Consider the following 21,323-nt stretch of genomic DNA (forward strand, 5'->3'; position numbering starts at 1 on the left):
GTCCATTGCAAAGTGCAACGTGGTCCTTGCTGATAGATGAATGATGACACAAGGGTATGAGTGTCGTAAACAAAGTCTGAAATTGATTTTCTATAAACTGCTCTCGTGAAAATCTACTCTCACTTTTATTTGGATAATTTTCCAAAAAAGTTTTTTTTAAAAATACAACTGTGAAATAGCTAGTTTTAACTAGCCTTTAAAGCGGCATTTAAATTCATTTCAAGATTAAACTTATCACCTGGGTAATCTGTGTCCATTTAATATAATATGTAAGTGTCCATTTACTAAATAAATTTTGGTCTTATTACATACTAAAATTTTATTACTTAAATTACGGAAAGAGCAATTCATGTGTGTGACTGACACCAGACAAATAATGAGCTCAAAATTAGCTTTAGGAAGACATTAAATTAAACCTAAAACAAATTGCTAACAGATTTAGGTATTAGATTAGTCTAAAATAAAACTTATACACTTTATGAGACTAAATATGGGAAAATAACAAAGAGTGATTGTAAAAAGTTTTATAATGACCTATTACATCACCTAATATTTCAAAATAGCAATCTAAACTGCATTCATTATGAATGCAAACAAGATTAACAACTATTAATATGCAAACATCTGATTACCTCTACACATAATAGACAACCCAACTAATTATCAAATAGTTACAAAATAATAAATATTTAAACACATGGATTATTGAGAAGACCCATAAATAATACGATTATAATAATTTAATTACTGTTGTAGGGCAATCAATAAACATGTTCTCTATTTAAATAAAATGGCCTTTTTTATGATGTAATTTATTCTGTTAGGTTAGTCATGAATAATGAATAAACTTTTTTGAAGAAAAAATGAATTAGGAATTCATAAAAGTTTTAATGAAAGTTTATAATATAATGTAAAAAACAAAAGTGTATTTAAAATAGAAGCAATTACTCATTATCAATTATCATCACTCTCCGATTCAGGAGGGACACGTGCTGTTAAACGACATCTCATCTTTCTATGAACGAAAATAGAATTGCTCGGGGACTTTTCTTGACATCACCAAAGCCTTTGGCATTTAGCGTTGATGTGGAAGCTCAAAGGCGGCGTTTCCACCTATTACCTAATTTATTCGTTCCTATTTAATACTTTAGGGACGACACATGGTGCAATGCCCTTTCTTTTTACTGAAATGAATGCCCAAGTTCCTAAGGGAAGTGATCTAGGTAACGTATATCCTTATATAACAACACAATGCTTCCGGCCGTAAATTTACCTAGAACATAAAAACTTGGATGAAATCTCCACATACTGTGGCAACTTTCATTGTCTAACCAATAAAATAAACTTCTGCACAAAAAAAGACAATCAGAACGTAGGAAATTGGAACTGAGGAACTCAGCTAAGCGTTCCTATCTTCATCAAATCAAAGCAAAAATCCTATTTAAATAAATAGTCAATGCTACGTCTTACATTTCCAACCATTCCATAATGACCTCTGAATCATGTCCGGTTAAAAATCCGAAGACTCTTAAGTTCGCTCTTGAAGTTGTTCGCTCCCTCCATTTCGAGTAAACCAGCTTCTATCCTCCTTCACAAAATCAACCCTGGAAATCCACTGTTAAGATTAAAAAAGCAGAGAACTATTTATTTTGTCAATGTTCAGAGCAAATTTTATATTTAACATAAATTAAATGAAGAGATTGTCCTAACTTTCTAATAAAGTAAAAGTCCCGGACGTTGTGATGATAATTACTTTAGAAGATAAAGAACGGAAGCAATAAATATCTTGATAAAAAAGTAAAAATAAAATGATCATTATTTCCTAGTAAGTTATTATTTCTGATATAGAGGTGCCCCCCCCCCAGTAAAATAATGACAATCGGCCCTTTGAATTAGCTGTTAGCTGGCGTTCTACCTCTTTTATATGATAATGAACTTATTGGAGAGTTAACGAATTTTTTTATTTTAATTAATCAAAACTTTTTAAAAAATGAATTTTCAGATGTTTGACCAACAATTCTTCCACCTCAATCCTTCTGGTACAGCCCCAATGTAGCCCCCCAGATAACAAACGGGATCATACAAATTTAATAATAATCCAAATGTCAACTTTGCATTTGACAAAAGTTCAGGTAAATTCATTTCCTCTGGGCTTTTAAAACATTAACTTTCTCATTATGTTTGTTCTTTAAGAAGTCCGTGTGACAGACGGATAGATAGATTTACCCTCACTGGGAGTTCCTAATTTTTGGAGAGTAGCAATCTCCAGGAAATTGAAACTTTAAAGTAGATTATCAAAAATATAATGAGTAAACTTTTTAGTTAGATAACTTGCCTGAAGTTAGTTATATGTTATATTATATTAAGGCTCTCGTCAATTAGTTATATTTAGGTGCAATCATCTTAGCTTTGCGATCCTCCCCTCCAACCTGTCGACTATAGTTGCAGTCTACAAGTGCACAATGATTGTACTTCTTAAGTTACGCCTGACTACAGAATAATTTATAAGCAATCCATGGTTTTGAAAATTTCAAATATTAAGAAACAGTCCCAGCAGTATTTCAACCTGTGTATCAACAAAAAAAAACCTTATTTAACGAGCGCAGGAAATCTAATTCCGGGCACTAATGATCTCGTAAACAAGATATATAACTTATTTGTGAGCTCTAGTTAATTTTAATTTCCTGTCAGGAATATAATACTTCCTAATTATAATATCAGAAAAGTAGAAAGAGAGAGAAAAAAACATCAATAAATTGAAAGAAATTCTCTTTGAATATCGCCGGAGGCTTTATTCGGGAAGATCAAGTCCCATTTCCTGTCAAGAAAAACTTGTCTAACAATCTTGTCAGTCAGAAATGTCGATCAATAGCACACTCTTCATTGTTCGTAACTCACAAATCACCGCCACACAACACCCTTTCCCTGAAAGTTTATGTGACGGTACCAGTCACGTTCACCAATATAACCTTCCTACCCTTCTAGGCCCTTCCAACATCTCGCCCTTTTAAAACTTTAAAAGTTATACTAAAAATTTTAAACTTGAAAACGATGGGAAGCAGTAAAAAAAAAAGAAAAAAAAGACATTCTAACGAAAATCCTGTCATCCTTAAGTTACGACCTACCCCCACGCTCTCCTCATTTTAGCCTAGTAAAGTGATCAAAGGTTGATAACTTTAACAAATTTTGGGAAATTCGTGTATTTAACCAATATCTAGGTTAAATAAAAAAATACAAAAATTGAGGCTTAAAGGATTACGGTTAAACAAATAAATTTATTCAAATGGAAACTAACACTTTAAAAAATTTGGCGTGGACAGTAAGATGACAATCACTTGCTACGAGCATAATTAAATGCCTCACCAAAAATTTGCCTTTTAAAAAATTTATTTCAAATGGTCAGTGGGCGGGGCTATTGACGCCTGAGTCTGCGAGGAAAGTTAGTCAGGAGTGTTCTGGATGGAAGAAAGCAGATTAGAGAATTGTAATGGGAAGGTAATTTGGCGTGGAATTTTAAGTAGCGAAATTGGGCTAAGTCTGCAACAGTGTCTATGTGGATGGTGAGGTTGGAGACATAAAATGGGGTCCCCGTTTACTGAGGTTCTTAGGATTCGGGACTGGAGGGAGGTAAAGTTAAGAATCAATTTCGAGCGTCTATCAAGAAGTCATTTTCAGCATTTTGTGTGCAGAAATGCCAACAAAATAAATTGATATAAAATGGCGTGAATGGCAATTTATACCACTCACATTAAGAATGTTTTAAGTGTCATGCCGTTCTAGGACGTAAAATAGTGGGCATCAGCTGGATAGGAACTCCTTTAACAAGTGTTAGTGGGGCAGGACTGTTTTTACGATGCTATAAAGGGTATTTTTGTGGAAGATATTTTGTTACAGTTTGCAAAAAATAAAATAAAATAAAAAAAAAGAGAAAACATCTGTCTCCTCTCTCTCTCTCTCTCTCTCTCAGTATCGTTAAGATAACATCCAAAAAAATATCATCGCATTTTTAAGAGGTAGTCCCACAATAAAAGTAAATGTGTATACAAATTGAATAGAAATTATACTTAGATGGAAGAATTAACGTCAAGATTAAATTATTATTTATTGGGTCTCAGGATGAGTACTGTTCACTTGTAACTTAAGAGCATTACCGTAACCATCACCCTCTTTTCGCGATCCATCGACTTGTATTTAAAACCTAGAGGGAATTTGAGAACTAATCCTTACTTGAGTGCAATTTCGGTATATAGTGCAGTTTTTTTTACAAACTGGATGTTAGTTTTTGAATTAAATATGACTTTAAATTCGTAGTAGAAACTGGAATGAAAAGATCCTCTTAGAATTTGTAGATAGTCAAACTTATTACTTCAATTAAGTCCCCCATAAGCAGTAGTGAATATGCATGATGAACTCATTATAATACGAGTAAAAATTGTTTCATTATATAAATTTAATAAAGAGGTTTTTAGAAATGAATACCATATTTATTATTATATTAATCACACAAACTGCCAACTAAATATTAAATTTCTTTATTATATTTACACATATATCATGCAGTTTTGTAAATAATATTTTGCATATTAGGTTTAATCATTTCTGTAATTGATATTCTTTCAGAAATGTCAAGGATAATGTATTAATTTTTATTCCTTTAAGAAAAAAAGAAAAGACTTGAGAAACTATTCGGGAGAGCAAATACTTTAAATTTGCGCGGGAAATATGTCTAATATTCTGGAAGAGATTTTTCTCTTTTTTTTTCTTTTTGTAATCGTTAAATAACAGGGCAATTACAGAACTACATTTAATGGTGACGTTAAGACAGACTTAACTGCATTTAATCACTAGTGATTACAGGAAGCTTCTTTCCATCATTATTTTGCTGTACGTGTTTCATTAAAATAAGCGTTTACAGGTTAACTGAACCCGAAAAAAACGATGGTTTTTTAAGTTACTTCTCTCGTGTATTTAACACGACCTCGACACCGTTCTTCTTACTAGGTGAAAGTAGAAACGGCTTTTAACGAAGATCTATTGAAGAAAGAGTGAAGAAATATAATCCTTACAGAAGTATCCCTTCAGAGGTGAACTGATTTAGTCAAATTTGGAATTCTAGAAGTTTATTTTAACTAGAACTCAGGTCCGAATCTAGCTACAGTCCCTGACGATTTTCTCTTGCTAGAAGCTTCTCTTACAGCTCATGTTGCGGACTCTGTACTGAGTGAACGCTGTCCGAAAGCCAGCCAGTATACTAAAAACGCTCTGTATGCCTATGAATGATGACCTCAGATATGGCGTACCTTAAATTTAAAAATAGGCAAAAAATTAATGTAAATTAATATTAAACCGTAATCTAACTATAGACTGAACGTCTAGTAAAATTGAGTATTTGTCAGTAAATTTGACAATTAGAAAGTTAATAATTGCAGAAAGAGATAATATGTGATTTTCTCTTTAAGTGGTAGCGATTAATCTTAAAATTTCTAGAAAAAAAACGACCTATTTAACTTATCTTTGGCAATAAATTCATTAAAAAATTTAATCTCTTATTTAACGCAGCTAATGAAACATTTATTGCAAAAAATTAATGATCTTTTTTAAGAGATATTTTAGATTTCAGAAAAAAAATCTTAGTTATCTAGATAAGTTATAACCAGATAAGAAAAGATTTAAGTTTAATAACTTTTAGTTGAATATGAAGAGATTTTTAGAAGATCTGCCAAAAGAGGCTATAAAATTATTAGCTTTTTATAAGAAATATGATTTTATTTCCACTGTAAAGATAATTTCATCTTTGAGGTTTTTTAAAATAGCATATCTAGTTATGTTGAACTTTTTACTACGAGTTACATGGGAAATTCTTGGCTGTGCAATTATTTTCCAGAGATAACATGGCTGACAATGAAGTTTTATTGTTATGATAGTGTACTTGTATCACTATAAGAATGTCAAAAGTTGATTTGATCTTCGAATAAGTCACCTTTTTTAATGGATTTCAAAAAAGAGAACGTATATTTCATTGATGTGGGATAAACGAGAGTACCTGGGTATTCAGAAAGAAAGGATGACCTCAAAACATAAAACATTTATTTCCCAATGAAGTCGTAACTTCACCAACTTTTGATACTATCATCACATTTTTTTCTTCTTTTTTTAATTACTTTAGGAGAGAACTTGGAATAGTATTTAATAACTTCCGGTTTTTATTAACAATGGTTTATTTATGTTTGGAACATTTAATTGGAGAATTGCGTGCATTTGTGAATAGCTAAATAAAGGTGAAAAGGATACGCAGACAAAGTGACATACCAACACGATATCGACAATAGGGAAGGGATTAGCTATGAGGTTAGCATACTGGACTCCCACGCGGAGGTCCCGGGTTCGAATCCAGCAGCTGACCCTTAGATTTTCTCTTCCTAGGAGCTTCTTACAGCTCACTGTCCGGTGATGGACAGTGTTGTCTGTAACGAGAGAACACTGTCCGGAGGCCGGCAGTGCACTGGAAAAAGCTCCGGGCGCTAATGACCTCAGCTGTTGATGCGCCAAAAAAAAAAAAAAAAAGATATCGACAAGCGGCAAGGTATGAGCTAGCAAAGTACACGCATCAGGAAGTGACTAGTGGCTGGCTCCCATAGTAACTAAATTAATGTGGACCAACGTACTAGGATATGTTAGCACTTTATTGTTACATAAAATTAATTAAAGCTAGGAATTTGTACTAAGGAGGTACAAATTCCTTGGTTTGTAGCGTAACTCTGCTAGATTTATCAGGATACAAACGCTTGCAAACCAGGATAAGCTACTGCTGAACCAGGATAAAAAAAAAAGTACAATTAAAAAGAATTTCTGGAACTCCAAATTTGAATAAATCAGTTCACTAGTAAAAATTATATTTCCAACTTCCTCTCTAGTCTTATTCCAAAAAAGCTTACAGAATAATTTTCGGTCCCCGGAATAAAAATAAGTCGTTTTAAGCGCATGGTATGTGTTAGTGAAAAAGTTTAAAAAAAGATCTTTTATTTCGTTATGTATGGCCAAACGACATCCGGTTATAACCTAGCATTCTAAATTTAAGTTAGGAGATCTACAGAGCAAGCAATTAATACGTTAAGCTAAAAAAACACGAAAAACTAATGTGTGGGCAGATTTTGTCCGAAAGTTTCGTAATCCAGTCCTTATTATAGAACTTATACAAAGTATACAACTGGAACTTTCGACGAAATGGAAGATGGTAAGCATCACTAATGTTAAAAATTAATGCTAAAAAACACAGCTACCACACCCAATCGGGTGTACAATGGCTGTCATCAGATACCCACTGATGACAAGTTTCGAGATTGAAAGTGAAAAGCAAGCGGACAATTGATCGCTACAAACTACTTTTTGATGCAAAAAAAAAAAATACTCCTACGCAAAATGTTCAAGCGGAAGGTTAAAGTTCACAGAGTTTGAACTGTAGGTCAAATATAAAAGTAGTGTATGTTCTATTAAAAAATAAATAAATCTGATGTGGATACTCAATCTACTTTCTCTTACAATTTACAAAATTGGAGAGAATAATTGTCCATATTTCAAGCATTAACTGGCTAAATTGTTATAAAATGTACCAGAACCCATCTAAAATCTATTTTCTGTTTCAAAACAAAGTGGCTTAACATTACCGAGTTGTAACATCGTAAAAGGAAGTTTCCTTAAAACATTTGGGGGGAATCACTAAATATGTACTGTTAAGTGTTATTTCCGCTCAGAATCTACTTTCTTTAGATTTGTGATTTGCTAACTATACGAAATGAGAATGTACATTACAATGACACTAGCACATAAAAGAGAAACTTTACTTAGTACCAACACCACCTCACTTTCAGATTTCCTTCCTCTCTTTCGAAGGTCAGAGATTGAGTCATAATAGGTGATTGATTGAGTTGACTACCGATAAACATTTTTTTATTAATACACATTAACTCAAAATGAACAATCGCAGAAGCTCAACTTCATATTTCTGTTAAGTCCCGCCGCCTCACACTACATGGTCAAGATTTTAAAGAAAAATAAATAAATAACGGAAGTGCTAATTCACTGAATGTTCTTTTTTTAACTTAACAGCTGAAAACTAAAAATAAAACTGAATATAACGGAAGCGATTCAGCAACACCAATAGCAATAGACGGGACAGTCAGACGAGAATTGTGTTTGTATAATATTGGAGATAACATCAGCAGCAGTGAACACAGAAGAGTTTCCTGGTTGCCGACTGGCAGACTGGTGTTAACCAGCTCTACTTCCTCTCCATAGCTACTAGAAAACTGGCTCATGCTTACTATCACTCACTTTGGGTGGTAAGTATATAACCCATACAAACTAGGTCTCTAATCTTCTATGTATAGAAGATGGCTAGTTTAATAGTTACTACAATATTAATACGTGACTTAGCCTTCAAACTTTTTTCTAAAGCTTTAAAAATAAAAAAGTACACTGTATATATATTTGTTTCAAGTTAAACTACGTTCAAACTGCCTTTGCTCTACCCCTTCAAGAACACGTAGTAAAAATAGCATGCTTCCTTATTTATGTGGTGGAACAATATGGGTCTTTACGAGAGGAGGGCAATTATGCGTACCAAATTGTAACGATCGTAAGCTACACCAAGGTGCGATTTTCTGTAATTGAGTAATGATCATTCAAACTCACTCTGAAAGTAAGAGACATATAAGAGTCCTTCGGAATCGCAAAATCCTCAAAACAGACAATATATCTGGTAAATACTTAAAACCTTAAATGTGCTACAAGTAAATAACATTGGAAATTACATACCAAGTAAATGAACAAAACCACCCAGTTTGTTTTTGTTTTTTTTTTTGAACGCATAAACTAAAATTACTACGAAGTATGAGGAAGTTAAGTAAGTAATAAAAGGACATCTTTTAAGGGAACTAAGGTCTAAATTATTAATAAAAGGGACTCACATTGTACGGACAGGTATCCATCCCTTGTATGTTGAAAATTTCATTATAAGCCCTTACTGGTATTTAGTGATAGAAACAATGTATTTACCTCAAACACGCGTACACAGATTGATAAGGTTTCTCTAGCGGTAAATTGAGCAACTAATCGTATTAGCATGGCGGTAGATGAAGGGCTGTAAAGGGCCTTACTCCAAGTTATTACGTTTCTGCCATATAAACATAATATGGCCGACTTATTATTAGTTAAAAAGTTTTCAGTTAGCAAAAAGCTTTCCTCAGATGCTCTTACTCAACTGGTCATGTTTTTACTACTGGGCAAGATTATTTGATGGTGAGATTGTGTTTTAATTTAAGGGCGTCAAGATCTGAGATCATTAGACTCTCCCTCACCAGTCGGACAATGAGTTGTAAGAAGCTCCTAGGAAGAGAATATCTAAGGATTCGAACACGGGGATCTCCGCGATGGAATCCTTTCCCTGGGGTATTTGTCTTGTGGTTAGTGATTCGTAAGTGGGAGTTTCCTAGTTAGAATGCAGCTTTAGCTACTTTTTATTATTTAAACAAAAAATATAAATTAAAGTGTACGCTTCCCGTCACGACTTGGTAGTTGGTTGCTAAGCCCCGCCTAAAACTATAGGCAATTACTTTACTTAAAATGTGTTCTGTAATTTTTATAAAAATAGTAGTGTACTTGTATATTATTTTAAGATCAAAATGCATTAACCGGGTGCACTACTAAACTGACTGGAAAGATTTCCTTTAAGCTTTGCATGACGGTGTACCTCTTTTCCACATAAGTCGATCAAGAAAACTTCTGGGAGACAGAGGATGTGTTGTTCTCTCTAAACCGCACTTCCAGTGAAATATGGTTCTTTGTCTAACACATTACAAAAGGGGATTCAATGTATTTTTTAGCTAAAATTTCTAGTTTTTTGAAAATTTCAAAACCAAAAGCACAAATTTACTGAAACAAATCATCACTTTGTTGGTATTTTCTCTAAATTCGTTCCTCTATGGATCGAAAGTTTTTATTATATCTTCCTGTGAAAATTGAATTAGAAGTTTGTGATAAATAAGTTGAAACATTATGTTTCTATCAATGATTAAAAAAACCGTGATGGGAAGTGCAAAGAATCCCACCGTGTTGTTACGACATTTTTTTCAATGAAATCAACCAAAAAAAAAAGGTATCAGGATAAAGTCCAGACATTATGGCCAGAGAGAGGTATCCTTGTCAAAGGAATGCAATGAATAAAGAAACGGAAAAACAGTTTTAAGAAGGGCACCAAATAAATAGTTGAACATGTGTCCTTACAGAAGTGGTCGTAGTGTGTAGTCATGTGTTTATGGGAACGCTTTAACGACGACGGTCGTATGGGCCAAAGATTGAAAGAGCCATCTTTTTTTTCCCCATCCTTCCACTGCTACCCATTACTCGACACCGGCCCTTTTTTCTAAGTTCATTCAGTGAAATATTCTCTTAGGTCCACACACCTAAATGCACTGTAAACTTTTAAAATACTGTTTACATATTTCGTCCTTAAGGAGCACATATTGGTCTAGCCTGGATTTGTAACTGGAAAGATCCTTTGTCCGAATGCAGGGTGTAGCTACATGTAATTTGTAAATGGTAAAATATGTGCTTAAACCTATTAGAACAACAAGTATAAACGCTAAGTTTAAAAACAAATCGCAGAAGCTGTTTTCAAGAAAAATCACAAACAATCTTTTCACTTTCGAAGAATGGGAGGATTATGCGCTAAAGGGTTAGAGTTAGAGTCTGGAGTGAAATCTGTTGCAGAAGGATGTGGCAAAAGTGAAGACGAACGGAATGTTGAGGTCAGTGTGTAATGTAACACTGAATACATAGTGTGGATTATCGATAAAGCGGTGGAGGATTTCAAATTAATGGGTTTGGACTCTGTTCAAGTTAGAATGATTTGCTGCCATTACAGTTCTCTAAACCTTGAAGTCTATGATGGACTTAATAATGTATAATGTTAAGTCTTTTTTATCAGTGTGTGTTACTTGTAGTGATTATCAAGTAGTCTGTCAAGTAGATTATCATGAGGAAGGAAACGATTTCCGAGTTCGTAACGTTTCAAGTATTTTTAAAATAATTATTTCTAGTTGAACTGTACTAATATTAAAATGCATACCAAACTAGTGATCACCAATATTTGCAGTCTTACCTGAAACAAAGAGAGATTCAAAATTAACTAAACATTTCCATTTAAAGCAGAAAGAAACAGTGAAAAATCTGGTATAAACATTTGCACTCTTAAGCTTACTACAGTTTACGCAATTATTTTGTGTATTTTTTTAAATTAATCTGTTACTAAATAAACTAGATGACTTAAATATAATACATGTTCACTTCAAGGTTCGAAAATGGGGGAACCTGTCCCTCACAGATCAAACTTAAAACAATCCAACTTAAAATTATTAAATACGATGATATAATGTATTTTATCAGTTCAATTGAATTAGGTTCGAAAATGGGGGAACCTGTCCCTCACAGATCAAACTTAAAACAATCCAACTTAAAATTATTAAATACGATGATATAATGTATTTTATCAGTTCAATTGAATTAAAATAAAAACAAAAAAAATACACAAAAATAAGACGTGGGTGTTCAGCTATCGATTGTAATGAACACATACCAAGGTCGACAGAAAATGTAATATATAACTACATGCCCTAATATGTAATATCTTTAAGAAACAGTAAAGACATATATATATATAAAACTATCTTTGCCATTTATGGAATAACGACAAGTTTTTTGTGCCGGTTAAGATCAAGGCCAAACGCCGACAATTGTCCCAAATTTGTCCCTGTTTAAAAGTAGCAGATAGGTCTAATTATAGTTAAAATATCCTTCCATTCCTTATGACTGCCTAATATTTGAGAGGATTGAAGTTAACTATTTCTCTGAAGCTAAAAAACCCCACGTTAGAAGAATATTAATTACCGGATGTGCGACAGTTCTGACAGTAAGAGAAAGTCATGTGAATGTTCCACATCAGATTAAAACAAAACAAAAAAGAAAAATATAAATCTACCAAATATAAACGAAGAGTTCAATAATCTGTTGTTGAAGTGGAGTTGTACTAACAATGTTATTTTTAGTATAAAAAACGATACACCCTCCGATATATTGTTATTTCTCCCATATACAAACAATAACAATTACAATGTTAATAAAGTTATTTTTAGCAAAAGAATTTATTGAGAAGAATGGATTGAGAAGCGTATGTTCTAACATATAAACTTCTTATGTTATTTGTGTAGTAAGTTATGTGCATATATTTGCTAATTCTTTTATATATATAATAGATGATTTCATCTACATTGATCAGGCATGATTTGGAGTTATACCCTAATTAGCATTATTTATTAAGTTATTGTCTTACACCAAACGAACTAGAGCAAGAAAAGGAACACAAGAACAGGATCAAGAGCTGTATTTTGCATTCGTTTGTTGTTGTCAATGGTTATTGCTTTAATTGTTATTAGAATGATCTTGCTGATTATGCTCTTTCCAACCATAAATATTTTTCAGTCCAGTCCAATCCTCCTCCAAAATAACCTACTTAAAAATACAAACAAAAATATTTAAAACTAAAGCTATTATTCCACGCGTGTGAGATATATTCACTAAATGAAGAAAAAAAAATCTGCCATTTGGATGTAGCGGTTAATGAAGCTTGTTAAGATCCCAAGTTTGAAATCAGGCTTGTAGCCAGTCATATTTATTTGACATATCAATCAGTAGTCTGGTCATTTTAAGTCGATTGAAAAAAAGAAAAAGATGATTAAATGTGAATGTGCGCAGTGATGTTCTGCTGATGCTGTACGGCCAGTTACTGGAGAAAGGTCTGCAACAGGACGACAGACGCTAGCTCTCCTCGCTAGCTAGATTATTGAATCAATACAGCAACAGAGATCTAGAGAACTGTGGCCTCCCATTGCTTCTAATGCTCTCACTTAAATGCGTACTCACCAGACTTACCTAACTATATAACCGGAAGTTACGTGCCACATCATTCAACATATGTACTATAATAAAGTCATTCTAAATCGCCTTATTGAGATGCACATAAAGCACAGCTACCGTTAAAGGAAGTCTAATAGGTAGCGCTAACATGAATTTCTTTTCTAACTAAACTTCCCCAAGTCATACATTAACTTGTAATTAAGATTTTTTATTGATTACACTGCAATGATACGTTAGAGAACAGAGAAGAGTAAGTTGCCCCATTCCGCCAAAACTGCCCTAAAATTAAAAAGAAAATTCCAATAAAATGGGAAAAAATTAGTAAAATACTTCCGGTTTACACAAAATATTGATTTTAAGTTCTTTTGGTTTGAGATATTTTAATAAAAGATATAAACAACTGGTTTTAGTCATTCATAAAATACTTTTGAAGATTTACATTATAAAACGTTATAAAAATAAAAATAAATAACTTGCACAAAAGTAAACCATGAAATATGAGACTACTCAAATTACACACTTCCAAGATCAGAGACAACAGAAAGCATTTAGGAAGTTAGGTACCGACTAAGTATAGTTTACACCAACTTCCGTAATTTCTTCATGATCATTAAGAGGGGGAAGAGCACTCTCTAATAACCTGACAAAACAGCCATTATGTATGGACCACTTGGCGGTACTGCATAAACATAAAATTGCTAAACTCATGGCTACACTCGGAGCATCGCTGATGAAGACAGGATAAAGCACATAGGAAACGTTGCGTGGCCGGAAGTTAGGAGAATGTTATAGAAACGTCAATTCGCGGCAAAGTAACCCTTTCAAATTACCTGCGGATAATCGACTTTGCTTCTGATGTAAATGATATTCGCAAACTGTTCGTAAAACTGTAGGAGGCACATTTTGCGAGACGAGCATGTTAGTTACTACAAGAGTCCAACTTCTAACCTAAATTTTCAAAGTAAAAATTAAAAATTATTAAATTAAAAAAAAAATCTTGCGTGAACACTCATGAATTTTAAATTTACATGGAGACCATGAAATATTATATTGTATTCAAATTTTCTTTTCGAAGAAAGCGTTTTAAAACTCAAGAGAACAAAAAGTGGATATTTCCAAAGAAAATTCAATACTGAAAATTAGATATGATCGCAAAACTGTACATAAATAGGTGGAAAGCGAAAATATCAAAATGAATTCTTTCGAGGAAATATAGTACCGGATCAGAAAATGAACCCCTAAGGATGGAGCTGTGCAGAAGAAAATGAGGAAATTAAATTTTGTGATAAAGATAAGAGAAGCATTCGTCGATATTGTATTAGCAATTCAGATGTGCTGGCTGCTACAGACACTGTTCATCAAAAATCAAATAAACGTTGAAAAGCGTATCTTTTCTTTTTTAGGTTTTATTTTTTTACCTTCAGCTCTGCAAATTTGATCAGAATTTTAATAAAAGCTCAGAGAGAGGCTAAATTAGATGTTTCACTCTTTTTCTTGCAGCATCCGATAGCCTTCTAGTGGATCCGTCGAAGCGTTCTTTGGTCTAGCATTGCGATATTACGTACGAGTATGTATAATAAAGTGATAGAACATCAAATGACAGCATCTCGTAGTGATAAGACTACTACGAGAACTCAGTAGTGTCTTTCATGGTGAGGTCTAAGCAATTCATTGTCTTTTATTTCGGAAAAGCGTTAATGGAATTAAGATTTTAAAAAAAGAGCCGCATTAATTTCCTCGAAATTAATGCTGGAAAATATTCCCGGAAACCCGAGAAAGTTTCTTAGGTCCCAAACATTGTGGTTAAATAAAACCCGTGTCCTTTAAGGTCCTTAATGTATCGTCTTACTATTGTAGATTCCGATTACTATTGTCAAAACTGATAATACTTTAATGAGTAAGAAAAAAAAAAATCTTTAAAGTGGTCATACAAAATTTGAATTTAGGAGAGCAGAAGTTGGGAGTAAATTTAGGGGACTAAAACTAAACTAGTTTTTATTTTAAACAACAAAAGCAACAGATGGTTTAGTTCAAACAACAGCTAAAGACCTTACAGTCTATAATTATAACTAGTGGGAGATAATTACAGATATAAGAACCTACATACAACTTCCATCTATCTCTGTTCAAATATAGTAAGAAAGGCCTGTTAATATGAGAATAGATGGGTTTAATGGTCTTATTAATAATGAACAATCCCGGTACTAGCCTAAATATTGCATATCTTTAAACGATCATTAAACTAACTTCCTGACTATCAGTAATCTTTCTTAATTAGATGGGGGAATTTAAACAAGATACAGAGCTAACCAATAAATTTAGCCAATAATAACAATATTCGGGGATGTTCATGTTTTTGGAAAAAAATAAAATAAATAAAACAAATATTGTGAAACATATGGTTGGGTCCACTGAGCTTGAAACAAATTCGTTAGATCACAAGAGAAGGATTTGGAATTGTGCAGATTTACAATTTGGAAGTTTCCAGTGTATAGGTAGCTTTGAGGGTTAGTTTTATGTATACACGGTTTAATTCGAAAACGTAACAATCCAGGTTGGGTGGATGGAATGAGAGAAGTCTTCCCAAGGAGGATCATGGAGTGAAAAGCAATAAAGTGAAAGAGTTATATACAACAGGAAATTTTACAATAATTAGGCGGCATGGTGGAGACTACGATAAAGGAAAAGTTAAAATTGTATACTTCGCGTAGGTGACAAAACAACAGCACGCTGCAAATAACGTATCAGTCAAATTTGGTCAATGAATTACTCATAATTAGGGTTGTCTTTCATTTGTTAAATTTTTACAGAAAAGAAAGCTCAATCAAGAGCACTTCTAGGCGTGGTGAGTGATTGATTGATTGGCCATCCCACTATGTCATCCAGCTGATTATAAGAATTTATCACCTACCAAATTTTAATTAAGGATTTACACCAAATTACCCATAATACCAAAATTTAAAGAAATTTGGCTCACCAGAACTAGAAAAAAAAGAAAAAAAAAACTATTATGTCTACGTGCAATAAATACCCCAATAATGTTCATTCTTGTATTTTCTGCTCACAATGAAAGATACCTTTTTACAAGTTTCTAAACGAAATTTACATAAATCATAACTAATAATACTGAGAACGTTAAAAAAATAAATTACTAAGTAAGTGGCAATTGCTTGAATAAATACGTGTTAGTTTAAAAATAACTGCTATTCTAGTTTTTGAAAAATGAGGTTAGCCTCTCTATATTTTAGTTAACAAAAGTTATACTGACCGTAATAAGTTACAAGCATTTTTCTCCAAGACCAATTTATGGAATACCTATCACCAACACTCACTAAATACACTCTGAGACTCTAAATGCTGTCAATAATATTTAGCCCTGCTTAAAGACGCGTGATTCCCCACTTCCTTTTTTGGAAGTTCACTTTTACTGAAGAAATTCTTTTCTTATTTCCTGTTTAATTAAAATAAATATTCTAATTTTATTCCGTTAATTTCACACTTTATTCATTATTTAATGAATGGAAACATGCTTCAAACTTTTTTCTTTATTAAATTTAATGCATGATTTATAAAAAAAAAAAATTATTGTATTAACGCATACAGGTTAATTTAAAATAGAATGTCCACTCTTTTATATGATTAAAATTATACGCGAACATCAAACTTAAAATCTAAGCTGCAATGCAAAATTTACAGGGGATCCCTGGAGACTTTGTATTTAAGGATGATACTTAGCAATAAAAGCACAAATAGTCAAAGAGCAATTTCCTATCGCTGACGACATTTCTCGCTTTCCCTTCACAAAAATTCTAGCGATGGCCAAGAGAAAAAGCAGGTTAGGATACCATCTGATAGTGAAGGTTTTAATTAACAAGATGGACATATGTACTTAGTTCGTTTATCGGCTTTTGGACAAACGAAACAAGGCCTCCCGCAAGGTTCTGTTATAAGCCCAGTATTATTTAACGTAATGATAAATGATGTACTGGAAGCAACAGAAACTCAGCCAGGTTTGAATGCTCTGCTATATGCGGATGATTTGGTGATATGGGCCACAAGTAGCAATATACAGGCTTTAGAATCATGCTTAAATGATTCACTTAAAGTAATCGAACGATGGTGTTTGGAAAATGAGATGAAGGTAAACCCCAGGAAAACAGAATACCAACTCTTCACGCTGTCCACTAAGCAGTATGCACTCTCCTTGAAGTATTGCAATGAACATATTGTAAGAACCGATGAAGCCACTTACTTGGGTGTAAAATTTGACCGAAAGCTAACTTGGGGGAAGCATATGTTGAGAAGCTGGTGGAACGAAGCGAACAACGCATATCGCTTCTCAAGAGACTGACGGGTATTAAATGGGGTGCGACACAGGAAGTGCTTACCCTCGCCTATAAAACGTATATAAGACCCTCGTTAGAGTATGGCACGGAAGCTCTGATTACTGCCCCTGAAACAATATGTGGTAAACTAGACAAAGTTCAAAACGCGGCCCTAAGAGTTATACTAGGTGCCCCTCGTTCGACCCCTATTACTTCAATGGAGATGCAAGCAGATATCGAGCCACTTGCCGTCCGACGAGAGATTGCTGCGATTACCCTCGATGAAAGATTAAAGCGATTACCCATTAAGTACTGGCAAACCGAAAGTGTGCCCACATTGAGGTTGAAAACTCAAAAATGCTTTGCGGGTAAAGTTCGAGATTTACGTGAGCAAATAGGGCTTGAGGATTTACAAGATCGGAAACCCTTTTCTGACTCTGATTCCTGGGAAGAGCCACAGTTGGCGCCGGGTAGACTGAATTTAATAGAAGATGTAAGAAAGCAAAGCAGTCCCCCGCATGAATTAAAACTGTTTGCCCTGGAAACAATAAATAATGTTTTCCCTTCTCCGCCTTGGGTGCATGTTTACACCGATGGTTCTGCCGAAGGTGCAAACCGTAATGCTGGCGCAGGAGTCTACGCAGTGCAGTTCCAATTGAGTGTTCCTGTTGGAAAGTTAGCATCAAATTTTGATGCAGAACTGCACGCCATCGCCATAGCGTTGGAAGAGGTGGCTAAAAGGGACTTTTGCAAGACTGCTTTACTTGTGGATTCCCAAGCAGCTATTTCAGCAGTAACCGGCTATGATGATAAAGACGACATCATTATAAAGAAATGCAGGGCTCTCATAGATAGGTTACTTTCGCAAGGGAAGCAAGTTGTACTGCAGTGGATCCCGAGTCATGTTGGACTCCAGGGCAATGAAGAAGCTGACAGATTGGCAAAAGAGGGGGCGAATCAAGTTCAGTTCGAGGCCCCGCTGACGCTTAGAACTGCTAAGAGAGAGATCCGGCTCCGATTTCGATCGAAGATGGCCGAAGAACAAAGGGGAAAAGCACAAGGGAAGCAGTGGGAGGTGCTTGAAAATATCAAAGGAAGACTCCCCACCGATCTGCCTAGATCAACAGCTGTGGCATGCTTTAGATTATTGACGGGGCATGATTACCTTCAGAAGCATCTCCACCGAATTGGCATTAAGGACAACAGTATCTGTGTGCTTTGTGGTGGAGATGTTATGAACGGTCCGCACCTGCTAGCATGCTCCCAACTGCAGGATGTCCGGGACAATATGCCCACGGACCCACACAAAAAAAATAGTATTTTATATTGGGCTGCCAGACGTCGCATGGCCGTAGTAGCCATTGACCGTGAAGGCGTAGGATAAAAAAAAAAAAAAATGTACTTAGTTTTTGAGGGTATCTCTTCTACTGAAATTAATTCGTTATTAATATTTCTTTTTTCAATAGTAGTTTTAAATTTTAGACTTTATTCTAAGCCACAAAATATCAAAAGCTGAAGAAGTTAAAACCACAAAAATAATTATAATTAAAATGTTTTTTTCCTAGAATTGATTTTTAAATTGGTGTCAATAAAATCTTACTTTTCTATAGAAAATCAGCGGCCATTGCTTCAAAATTATTGGGTATATTCCAAAGCGGTGGTTGCCATGGGAAACCGCAGTCTGCCCTTCCCGTTCAACAAGAACCCTTTTCTCAGTAGTCTAGGGCTAGGGATCAATTATAATATCGTTTCATACTATTACGGAGGAAAGTTTTAAAGAAAAATATTGATGTTCCTTTAATTCAAATAAAACCAAAATGTTATTATATTAATAAGTACATGAAATAATTAGATTTTCTTGTTGTTATTAATAATTAAAAATTAAAAGTAACTTATGTAATTAGAAAAAAAAAACTAAAAGAATGAATGAACTACAAGAATGCAATCGGTGGAAAAGAACATCTGCGCAGAAGATAGGTCTTTACTAAAATCTTATTGAGGAGGTAACTTGTGTAACTATAAAGGTAACTTGTGGCGGGCGTCTAAATGAAATATCAAATTGGACATATCACCAAATTTCCGTTTTTAAGTTGTACTGGCAATAGATGTAAGAATAATTACAACCACCACCACACTTGCTGGCCAATCCCTAAAACGTTTTCTTGATTGTTTGTCCCCTAAAATCTGTTTAACTGTTTAAACTCCTCTAACTCTTCTAAACGAGGAATCAAAGAAAATAGGTGTTCAATAAGGTTAGAATATGGAGAATCAACACTTAGTGAAGACGATGACGTCAGCATTTACAGACATCAGCTGCATGAAGAAGAAAAAAGAGGCACCGTTATCTGCCGGTCAGTAGGTGATCTTAATCTCGCGATTACACTCTCCGTCTCTTTCTTTATGTGTAAGTGTGTGCGTTTCAGCATTCTTTGCCACTGGCAAGACTACTTTTTCTTCATGTCTGGCGCGTAACTGAGTTTTTTTTTTTTTTTAAATAAAAAGTATTTGTGATTTAAAAAGTATTAAACGGCGTTGACCCGTTAAACGGATGTCCGCTTAAATCAAAACGGTTATGGTTACTTTTTTTTTTGTTTAATTCAGTTTCTAAGAAGAACCCAACCAGCGTATGATCAGAATGAAAAATTTTAATTCAATATTAATGTTACTTTGTTCTAGACCACCATGAGTTACAGTGTTTGTAAAGTTTGTAAAAAGAGTGATGGATACCATTTTCGAGAAGATTATGGTAAAAAATTAATTCAGGCAATGGAATACTTCAGATTTGGGGCTTTACTCGACTTACAGTCAGATTCCCCGTCTGGTTGACCACTGGTATAGTAATAATAATGACTATAATACTTTTCCTCAGCTGCATTATCCTCTCTATAGATGTCATGGCCTGAACAATCTGAAAGCAGAGGATGGACTTCAAGAGAATATCCTATAAGAAAACTAGAATAGAATTAGAAAAGGGGTGAGACCTACGACCTACGGCACCGCAGCCACAAGAGACTTATTGTGTCATCCCCTTTTAGGATCTAGTAGACGAAACCTCCACAACTAAGAGGTGGTTAAGGACTTTTCCTAAAAGTTCTTTTTGCGGTACAATCTTCTTTAGAGTCTCAAAGAGCCGAAGGTTTCATAGCGCAACCGCACGACTGCCGCGCAATTAGCAGGTGAGAGGCCGAATCCTCTTCTTCCTTACACAATATGCACAACGGTTCCAAGCTAAATAAACCTTGTACAGATGATAGGAAAACTAGGTTGGGCAGTATAAGAAATGTGGAAGTAAAGAAAAAGATAGGATTAACGACTCTAGTCCAAAGGGAAGCTAAGATGGCACGTACGAAGAATGTAAGGAGATGGTCCAAGATCGTGATAGAGCTGTAAGCCGCTCCAGCAACGTAATACGAAAAATGGAAGAAAACATAATTTATTGTACAAGTGAGGAAAGCTGAGTTTTCACTCCCTGTATCCAGGTTTTTCTCTCTCAAGAGAGCTATATTAACTCTTTTCTGGAATCGTTTTAATGATTCAGAGGACAAACTCTAAACTTAGACGAAGAGGCTTAACTATTCTGTTTTAATGATCAATATAAAAATGAAAATCTTTTAACACAGTAAAGTAATCCCTATTTTTTCAGGCGGGTTTTACATCCAACTACCAAATTAGGTGTTCCAGACGGCGGCGACTAGCAAACATACTTTACTATAAATTTCCCATATTAAACCATTAAATAAAAGCTAAGGCCTAAGACCGGGAATCAAACCAACTAAACCACAATACAACGTAGCTTTGCGGGCCTCGCCTCTAACCGCTCGACTACCGTCACGCCTCCAACGCCCATAAAGCAATACAGCACGAAACCGCGATTGAAAATTGACCGGATTTAGTAATAATAATAGCCCCATTACTTAGCGATTACAGAAAATACTAATTATATCAAGTTTATAGCTATTAAAAGTGAATTTACCTTCCACCGAAATCCTCTCTTCTCTAAAACTCAGATAACGATCGAATTAAAAATAT

At 34.3% G+C, this 21,323-nt stretch overlaps 1 protein-coding gene across 2 annotated transcripts in view; it reads right to left on the reverse strand.

The window, feature by feature from the left end:
• The window catches only part of OtopLa (proton channel otopetrin-like a), a 91,069-nt gene that overhangs the window by 43,319 nt on the left and 26,427 nt on the right, over positions 1 to 21,323 (reverse strand). Inside the window, exon 1 of one of the 2 annotated variants that reach the window (XM_074140685.1) lies at positions 949 to 967. The exons of the other annotated variant lie outside the window; for it this stretch is intronic. Within the exon in view, the coding sequence (XP_073996786.1) occupies positions 949 to 952 (4 nt within the window). The 5' untranslated portion in view covers positions 953 to 967. Of the gene's footprint in view, positions 1 to 948; positions 968 to 21,323 lie in introns of those variants that run through there. 2 annotated transcript variants of the gene reach the window in all.

The sequence above is a fragment of the Rhodnius prolixus genome, unplaced genomic scaffold (genome assembly GCF_049639745.1).
Source record: "Rhodnius prolixus isolate KJV_2025 unplaced genomic scaffold, Rpr scaffold_6, whole genome shotgun sequence".
Classification (NCBI taxonomy): domain Eukaryota; kingdom Metazoa; phylum Arthropoda; class Insecta; order Hemiptera; family Reduviidae; genus Rhodnius; species Rhodnius prolixus.